We start from the raw sequence: 10,385 nt of genomic DNA on the forward strand, positions 1-10,385 counted from the left end.
AGCTTGCAATTGCATATCTCTTTCTCAGTATTCTTCTTTATAATATATTATATCGGAAGATGAAGGGACAAGCCATTCGTGAGTTGCAGTTTGAATAACAGATGATGCATCCAGATTGCAAGATACTGTATGTCTGTTTCGAAGTGTACTCACTTTACTAGTCAATTTCTCTTTGTTCAAAACAATCAGTCTGTCGAATAGTCTATCTCTGGTTAATTTCATGAGAGCTGATATGGCTTTGTCTAGTCTTCTTGTTTTTTTACAGTGTAGGTATATGTGCTTTAGGGTATGGTGCATCCGTTCTATGTGCATGTTAGTATTTATGCCACAATATTTCCTATGACAGTAGGCCCAACACTCTACGTTCTTCATGCAGTAGTCAGTGAAATATTTAAAAAATAATGATAATTCAGTATCACCAGATAAATACTGAAGGAATCCTGCCAAAAGTTTAGCATAAGTGTCCTCGTCTTTTTCTGTGAGAAGAACTCGTAAACACTTGTACGTTACAGCCTGTTTGGTTAGATCTTTTATTTTATTCCTAATGTTCTTCCTCCATGCTTGGTCGATGTGCCAGGTGCAAAACAAACGTTTATCTGGAGGGCCCATCGTAGTTACCCAAGCTTTATAAAATCCTTCTTCCATGTCACTCATGAAGATTTTTGTGGACAAGATACCAATTTCTTGTTTTACACAATTAAAAAACAAAGATAGCACATGTTCATCTGTCCTGTTGGATATTAAGAACGCCCCTGAAAAACCCTGATTCATATCATCAATTGTCATTATTGTGATAAGTTGAAATCCATAATTACCCATACCATGAGTACCATTAATTGTCACTTTCTCTGGACCATATGTTATTAAAATTTCTCCCTGGGCTATGTTCATAATTATGAGAACAAAATCTTCCTCTTTCAAAAAATGTGCTGTCATGTCAGGAGCAGTTCCTTGTGGTTTATAATACAGAATGCACTGATCATTGCTTCCTGTATCCAGCACTCTATACTAACTGCATCATTTTCATTACGCATCCCCTCTTCCGAAAGATTGAAGGCTTTTTCAATATTGTACAGGTCCCTTTCAGTTAAGAGATGTACTCTTTCTAAATTGGATTCTGTGACAGAGTCTCGTATCTCGTTCAATATGGTGTCAAATGGTATCTTGTTAGCTATCTTACTTATTGATTGCGTCTGTTTCTCTTCATTGCTATATAATTGAACCATGGATATCATTTTATGTTTATAATCAGTTTGTATTTATTATGATAACACGTGTGATGTGATAAGTGACACTGGACAACTGTGAGTGGAATGCGCCGTTCATCGCACATCCTGGAACCAACTGCGCATGATGATGTCACTACACGCTGCAGATCCCAGCCGAGGCGGTAAGTCACGTGTTTCTATAAACTCACTCTGTTGCTCAAGTAACCAAGCACACCGGCACAGAACGAACGTCCCAACTGTACTTGCTGTTTTCTGACACGCTCTAACTTGTATAATTTTTTCTTTGGTCTCTACCTCTGTATTTTTCTTCCATTTATGAAATTCTTCTAAGTTTGGAAATGTTTCCGATTTAGTTGTTATATTTATATTATGAATTTCATTATAATGTTTCAATAGTTCATATTTGGTTGCTTCATATGAACAAAGAGGGCAATGATGTTTTGATGCATTCTTTCACGTCACTGCTTCTAACTTATGCACCTGACTTTCGTATTCTTTCAGAGTTTGTTTTCTTGAATACTGAGCATCACACATTTCACATTTAAAGATTTTGTCACTTTTAAACCTATTACATACAATACTAGCCGTACCCGTGCGCTCCGCTGCACCTGTTAGAAATAAATATAAAGTAATTACATAATTAAAATAGGACGTTTGATCCAGGGAACAGCTTTTACAACAGCGCAAAATAATCTGCTTCGCTCATTACCCAATTTTTTTGCATGGCATTTATTGCATATATATTTTATGTATTTTAACACGATTCAATTGAGCATAGTTAAAATTTGAATTATAAAATAATGGATTGCTAAGCTAACGTACTATTACTGCATACTAAATCAATACACTCTCGTTGTTCGTTAATTCTCTGAGATTAAAATAAGTGTACATAAATATTATTTTAAGAAATACAGAAAACGAATTACAAAATAGTCTACCAAATTTTCTGTGCATAAGAAGCTATTTTAATCTTACCTGTCCTCGATTTACTCAGACGTTACTGTAATAACATTATAGCATTATGTCCATCTAGACAAACTACACTTTCCAATGGTGAAATAATAATTAATTATACAAATCGGTTAATTTAGCTTCTGATATCACTTCATACAAACACAGAAACATTCTCTGTAGGCTTAGCTTTCGATTGTTGTTGTCCAAGGCCCCTTATAGACGAAGTCATTTGTTCTTAATTCATTGCACCGTCTTAGATGGCGTTATTTTAATTTTAAAACTCATTTATCTCATTAAATATCAGTCCTATCAAAATTTTGTAAAGGATAAAACTTATCGGAAATCATTTTTAAATAAACTTTTGTTATGTAACATCTTTCACAAAAATCAATAATAAGCGAGATATTTCGATTTATTTAATTCAGGCCCCCTTATAACCCCCCCTTTTAAATAAAGTATTTTGAATGCCATGTAGCCTAAAATCTAAGTTACAACGAACTTAATTTATATTCCAATTTTCATATAAATCGGTTCAGCCATTATCGCGTGAAAAGGTAACAAACATACAGACAGACATACATACAAACAAAAATTTCAAAAATGCGATTTTCGGTTTCTGGGTGGTTAGTTATATATGTTAGGACCAATTATTTTTGGAAAATCGAAAATTACCAGAAAAATTTCGGCTACAGATTTATTATTAGTATAGATTATGTTTATTAATTTCATGCCTTTTCAGATTCTTCACATGATTGAACTGCGCGTCACAATAATCGCACTTTAAGGACTTGCTTACTTTCACATTATGCTTCTCTTATGAGTTTGTAAATTACGTTTATAAGAGAACTGAGAACTACAAAACTCACATAGAAAAGGATGGTTATTACTAGCCATATTATATCACTATACATCTAAGTAGCACAAACAGAGAAACACATTTAACAAATTATAGAAAAACACAAAACAAACACACAATTCTACGAGATTTCGAAAGTTACCGCCTGAATGATGGCATACACAATGGCTACAACAGCAGGCGACCGATCTCGACCGATCTCACCCGAACCAATCTGACACGCAGAAATTGAGACTCCTGTATGCTGCAGCTAGACGCTTGTTGTGAGCGGAGCGGCATTTTGGAGGGGAAGTTAGTTCAAGGACAACGCTCCTCGCCGCTGGCCGCTCGTTCTTGTTTGAGATTTTAGCGGTGCCGCTTACAATGACAGGTCGCAAACTGTCGAAAGAAGAGAAGGAGGTTCTCATTTCCGAAGTTAAAACGCGTGCATTCCTATGGAATGACAGGGAGAAAAATTTCAAAAACCTGTCCATGACGAAGAGAGCATGGGAAGAGATCGGAGAAATACTGAATGTCTCTGGTAAGTACAATAAATCGCACTCCCAGTAAAATACTGTCGTATGTCGAAAATCACATATTATTTTCGTAAATTATTTACAATGCTGTTTTAATAGTTAGGGTATGAAATTTTAATAATAAGCTACAAAATTACCAAAGGTTTTGGTACCTAGTTATTAAAATATTTTACAACAGTACGTATTTTACTAGGAAATAGTACATCTTTACGAATCACAATTTTCAACTTACGACACTATTTTACTGGAAGTGCGAAATATTATATTAACAGATTTTTTGTGAACAAGAACAATGTTCTTTATAATATGCTGTGATTATCTTCTTCTTCTTCTTCTTCTTCTTCTTCTTCTTCAATCCCTTCTGCTGCTAAAGCGTCCATTTCATCCATTTTTCCCGATCTCTACACATTCTCTTCATCTCTACCATTATTGTTGCCCTATTATTTCTATTATATCCTCCCATTTAATTCTTGGTCTTCCTCTTCTCTTTCTTCCTTCCACTCTCATTTCCATCACCTGTTTAACCTTCCTTTCCTCTCCCACACGATATACATGCCCAAACCATTTAAACTGCCTTTCATTAATCACCTCTGTTAATGCTTTTCTCATTTTAATTTCTTCTCTTATCCTGTCATTCCTTATCCTATCTCTTCTGGTTTTCCTACAGTTCTTCTAAGATATTTCATTTCCACTGCTGTTAATTTACCATAATTAAACATATTCCAAATTTAAACTGAAGGCACTTATTGTATTGTTAAGATTAAACATACTTAATGCAAAGACATATAGTTAAAATTATCAAATTAAAAATAATTATTTACAAACTTATACCAAAATATCTTTATCACGAAAAGCTAGTAAGGCCTATAATTGTGAACTACAGTAAAATCTCTGTTAACCGAAATAAAGAAGGATGGCCCTATTTCGGAAAAGCGAAATTTCGGATAATGTAATTATATATGTATTTTTTTAAGACTCGAAGTGTTAATTAGAAAGTGACATAGAAGTTGTGTACTTGAAACGTCACATGTAGATATTTAAAAAAAAAAGTTTATATAAAGCTACAATTGGTACAGTAGGCCTGTTACGAAATCTAAATATTGATTCGTCACTTTGTCTTTTTAAGAATAAGTCAGATATTTTCTTTAATTTTTTTGTTCATATTTTTTTTTCTGGCAGCGTTGTCACCCCTGCCTGCATAGTGCTAAGGATGGAGATGGGTTAATCCGCCTCGCGTAAACAATAGGACGCGCTGTTGCCCTCTTACACATTCCTCTGACCTGCTTGTCTCCGGAAGTGCTTCTACTCTGCCCTTATATTTTGCTCATAAAGTGTTAAATTAAAAATAAATATAATATTAGTGTACTGTTGCCTACATCTTACGTAAATTTTGCATTTTATGAATACGGTATAGGATACAACTTTTTAATTCCTTTATGAAAATTATACGACTTACAAGTTTCGGTTAAACTGGTTTTCGGTTGTTAACGGAGGTTTTACTGTATAGTTTCATTGCAATTTATGTATCATTGAAATAACCAGTGAACTTCTCTCTTTGTCTGGCAAATTCACTGCAACTATTGTTCCTACGATCTAAATTGGCACAGGTTTGAAATGGTTCAGTTCTTGTCAATTGTAGAGTCATTTCACGATAGTGCCGATCACTGTCGCCGCCTTTTTCTCGCATCAGATTATGAAGGATGCAAGCACATTGGCTCAATGTACAGAATTTTTCCACATTTGTGTCAATATGTTTGTGCAGAAATCGTCAATTAGTACGCAATATTCCGAAGGCACATTCTACACATTTCCGTGCACTGGATAACCTTTCATTGAATTTGTCCCTTCTAGGCGTTAGTCCTCTCCCCGAATATGGTCTCATCAGATAAGGCTTTAGAGCAGGCCTGCACAAGGTTTGCGCTCTCCGAGCCGGCTCACAGCTCATGAGCGGAATGCAGATATTAGCTGCGCTCTGTATAAGGGTGGACTAGAAGAAGGGGTGAGTCCGCACTTGTGGAGTAACGGTTAGCGCGTCTGGCCGCGAAACCAGGTGGTCCGGGATCGATTCCTGGTCGGGGCAAGTTACCTGGTTGAGGTTTTTTCCGAGGTTTTCCCTCAACCCAATATGAGCAAATGCTGGATAACTTTCAGTGCTGGATCCCGGACTCATTTCACCGGCATTATCACCTTCATCTCATTCAGACGCTAAATAATCTGAGATGTTGATAAAGCGTCGTAAAATAACCTACTAAAACAAAAAAAGGGGTGATCTCGTACAAAATATACACAAACGGAAATACTATTACGAGTAATCTTAGCATGCAGGCTTTCACGGCCGGTGTCTAATTGAAACGGAGCTTTCGGGCTAAGATGCTGTGGTCTACTAGTGCAGATGTTACCAGACCGAGGATACCTAATCACTGAAGATGTCTGCCGCAGTAGTAGATGAAACGTCTGGTAACATCTACACCAGTAGACCACGGCATCTTAGCCCGAAAGCTCCGTTTCAACTGATGAAAGAGTAATGGAACGGAGAAAAATTCTCTCCGGCGCCAGGATTTGAACCCGGGTTTTCAGCTCTACGTGCTGATGCTTTATCCACTAAGCCACACCGGATACCCACCCCGGCGTCTGACAGAATCGTCTCAGATCAAGTTCCAACTCTTGGGTTCCCTCTATTGGGCGCCCTCTGCACTACGTCATAGATGTCTATGAACGTAGGACTGAAGTCCACACATGTGCTGAGGTGCACTCGTTATGAGTGCCACTAGAGGGAACCCAAGAGTTGGAACTTAATCTGAGACGATTCTTTCAGACGCCGGGGTGGGTATCCGGTGTGGCTTAGTGGATAAAGCATCAGCACGTAGAGCTGAAAACCCGGGTTCAAATCCCAGCGCCGGAGAGAATTTTTCTCCGTTCCATTACTCTTTCATCGTATGATGACGCAGAATATCTGATGGAAATACCATATGTACTTCGGTACATTAAAATAATATATCCGTTTCAATTATTACGAGTGTTTATGAAATGAATTCCCGTTCAGTGTTTGCAAAACTATCTTGGACTGTTATTAATTAATAAAGAAATATTTATTTTACAGAAATAATAGAAATTCTATAGCTACTTAAATGTACAATATCATTTTGTTATATTTTTATTTATCAGTACATCAAAACGAGGTTTTATGCTGTTGGCAGCTGAAAGGAACAGTAGCTACTGATCGTAATGAAACATCAGTTACAGATGTTCGATATCTGCCTTTATTAAAGTTGATTATAGAAAACAGTTGCTCACAAATATAAATGTTGAGCCAAACAGCAATCATTTTCACAGCCAGCCTGTGTAGTCGTGGATATTATTGCTAATGTTTAGTCTTGTAAAACTCAACCAGGCTAGTAGTATTATTCAAACGATCTTTAGCCCTTAGGTCACATTGAAGATTAATAAGTTCGAGCTGTAAATCGTTAAATGTTATGTTCCGTCTTTTAGATTCTTACATACTGTACTGTAGCAGTAGGTAAGCAACGTAAAACAGTTACTGAGAATAGGCCTACACACTGCACTCCACTAGATAACTGAGTGGTCGTTTCCCTCTCCTCTACCTTTAGCTAGTCTATGTCATTCTGATGTATCTTCCTCTCCGTTTCGGCGAGCGGAAAACACGGCTCTCCCGCTCCGAATGAGCGCGCGCACTCGTTGAGCGCTGTTTGTGCAGGTATGCTTTAGAGGACAGGCTTCATCCCCAATAAAGTACCAGCGGCACCTTTCGGTAATTCCTCATCATTGGACACATTGAATTGGTTGGTTTCCAACAAACTGAAAAGTGTGGAAGTTGTGAAAATGCCTCCGTCACTCTGTTTTCCTCTTGCCTCCACTTCAATGGTTAAAAATTTCTTGTCTGCATCAGCAACACCTTGTAGTACTACTGAGAAGTACTTGAGGTAATTAAAATAACTGGAGCTGGAATTATCAATGCACTTTATCTGACAATGTTTGCCTCGATTTCCCCGAAACAATTAGGGGAAACCCCAACGTTGATAGTAATCTGTGGCCACTTTGTTTAGTTTTTCTGTACCTGACAATGTTTGCCTCGATTGCCCCGAAACAATTAGGGAAACCCCAACGTTGATAATAATCTGTGGCCACTTTGTTTAGTTTGTCTGTACCTGACAATGTTTGCCTCGATTGCCCCGAAACAATTAGGGAAACTCCAACGTTGATAATAATCTGTGGCCACTTTGTTAGTTTTTCTGTACCTGACTATGTTTGCCTCGATTGCCCCGAAACAATTAGGGAAACCCCAACGTTGATAATACTCTGTGGCCACTTTGTTTAGTTTGTCTGTACCTGACAATGTTTGCCTCGATTGCCCCGAAACAATTAGGGAAACCTCAACGTTGATAATAATCTGTAGCCACTTTGTTTAGTTTTTCTGTACCTGACAATGTTTGCCTCGATTGCCCCAAAACAATTAGGGAAACCCAACATTGATAAACTCTGTGGGCACTTTGTTTAGTTTTTCTGTGCTGACAATGTTTGCCTCGATTGTCCCGAAACAATTAGGGAAACCCCAACGTTGATAATACTCTGTGGCCACTTTGTTTAGTTTGTCTGTACCTGACAATGTTTGCCTCGATTGCCCCGAAACAATTAGGGAAACCCCAACGTTGATAATAATCTGTAGCCACTTTGTTTAGTTTTTCTGTACCTGACAATGTTTGCCTCGATTGCCCCAAAACAATTAGGGAAACCCAACATTGATAAACTCTGTGGGCACTTTGTTTAGTTTTTCTGTGGTGACAATGTTTGCCTCGATTGTCCCGAAACAATTAGGGAAACCCCAACGTTGATAATACTCTGTGACCACTTTGTTTAGTTTGTCTGTACCTGACAATGTTTGCCTCGATTGCCCCGAAACAATTAGGGAAACCCCAACGTTGATAATACTCTGTGGCCACTTTGTTTAGTTTGTCTGTACCTGACAATGTTTGCCTCGATTGCCCCGAAACAATTAGGGAAACCCCAACGTTGATAATAATCTGTAGCCACTTTGTTTAGTTTTTCTGTATCTGACAATGTTTGCCTCGATTGCCCCAAAACAATTAGGAAACCCAACATTGATAAACTCTGTGGGCACTTTGCTTAGTTTTTCTGTGCTGACAATGTTTGCCTCGATTGTCCCGAAACAATTAGGGAAACCCCAACGTTGATAATACTCTGTGGCCACTTTGTTTAGTTTTTCTGAAGTTGGTTGTGGCATAAATTCGTCAATGAGTTCTTGCCAAATTACCTCACACGTTTCTTTCACTATTACACTGACAGTAGGTTTTCCTACCCTGAAGGAAAGTGCTAGTGACCGAAATAATGTTCCTGTGGTTAGAAACCTAGAAGAGAAGAAATTTGTTTCAAATATTTTTTTATTTTAACATTTTAAGCCTAATTATAGAATGGATTAATAATTAATTAAAGATTTCTTAAGAATTCATTATTGCATTCAATTTCAGGAGACGTAGCAAAAACCAAGTGGAAGAACTTGAAAGATAAGTTTCGGAAAGAACTACAGAAGATTACAAAGCTGAGGAGCGGTTCTGAAGCGAGCACAGTCACATCGCCATGGGCGTTTTTCGAAGCTATGATGTTTGCGAAAGATGTCGTTCTTCCTGGTAGGACGGTGGGAAGTCTCCCACTCCAAGAGAGTCCATCCACATCAAGCAGTCCATATTTGGCGGAAAGTGAAGAAGTAATTTGCAGCGATGATGACGTAGGCCTACCACTGCAGACCTATGTATGTTCGAATGCATCAACGCTAAAGCCGAGGGCTCGAAAACGGAAGCTAGATGCATTCGACGAGAAGATGTTGGAGCTTGAAGAGAAGAAGCTCGACATTGTGTCAAGGGAGCAACGGCAGAGTGTAGATTTCAGTGATCCAGACTACAATTTTTTAATGTCTCTTCTGCCGCATATCAAAAGTTTAAGTGCCGTGGAAAAATTAACTTTATACAGTACTTTGTTGCGAGAAGTTTTAAATGCAGTGAAGATGCACGAGTCAAATGAAAAAGAATAAAAACGATTAATTTGTAATGTTCAATTTGGTAATTATAATAAGTATTTTTAAATATAAACCTAGGAATGTTATTCCATGTAAAAGACAACTCGTGTAATCTACTTGCAATGAATGTGACTTAATTCCGTTTGTACAATACTTTAAGGACAAATTTAACTATTCTTATTTAATTTAATTTAATTTAGGGCACAAATATTCGCATCATTGCTCAAAGAGTGCACGAACTTGTGCTTTTATTTGAGGAGTCCACTGCAAGAATAATGGATGTCACTTTCTTGTCGAAAATGAACCAAGACTGTCAATGCATAGCTTAAGACGTATAGAATGTACATAGAGAGTTATATGGCATTAACACTGATAGTCATTGTCCAGTAATGTTCGGAAAATCACAGTTAAGCTTTGAGCGCTAAGCATTTTAAACTTTCAATTGCTTCTCCTGTAAAATGTAATTCAAATGACATCCATCATTCTTGCAGTGGACTCTTCATTTTTAAACTCCTCTTACCTTACCTTAATGATGAGCCTTTCTGTAGGGCTGATAGGCCTCTGGGCGTTTGTAACTTGCTTCTGTAGTCGCGCCTTAATTTTATTCAGCAAAAAGTCGAAGGTTTTAATAGACATACGAGTATACCGAGTATACTCGAAAAAAATCTGTCTGGAAATCTCCGTAATTTCCCATACAAATAATGAAATTCTCCAAAAATTCCATGTTCCCCATTAATTTGATGAACACCAAATTCTCTCCCCTTCCTATTTCGAACTGTTCT

The 10,385-nt window shown here is 37.5% G+C and overlaps 1 protein-coding gene across 1 annotated transcript; it reads left to right on the forward strand.

Annotated features, from left to right (window-relative positions):
• The first annotated feature begins 3,258 nt into the window (after positions 1-3,258).
• LOC138710038 (uncharacterized) lies at positions 3,259-9,654 on the forward strand. The gene is made up of 2 exons (XM_069840692.1): positions 3,259-3,559; positions 9,059-9,654. The coding sequence occupies exons 1-2, from the start codon at positions 3,403-3,405 to the stop codon at positions 9,616-9,618; spliced, it is 717 nt and encodes a 238-aa protein (XP_069696793.1). The 5' UTR covers positions 3,259-3,402; the 3' UTR covers positions 9,619-9,654.
• Positions 9,655-10,385: the final 731 nt, after the last annotated feature.

This window comes from Periplaneta americana, chromosome 12 (assembly GCF_040183065.1).
Source record: "Periplaneta americana isolate PAMFEO1 chromosome 12, P.americana_PAMFEO1_priV1, whole genome shotgun sequence".
NCBI lineage: Eukaryota > Metazoa > Arthropoda > Insecta > Blattodea > Blattidae > Periplaneta > Periplaneta americana.

Excerpts from the sequence above, each read along its gene's own strand:
- LOC138710038 (XM_069840692.1), top strand. The coding sequence starts at position 3,403 with ATGACAGGTCGCAAACTGTCGAAAGAAGAGAAGGAGGTTCTCATTTCC. Across the intron at positions 3,560-9,058 it reads AGAAATACTGAATGTCTCTG|GAGACGTAGCAAAAACCAAG; the intron begins GTAAGTACAATA and ends ATTCAATTTCAG.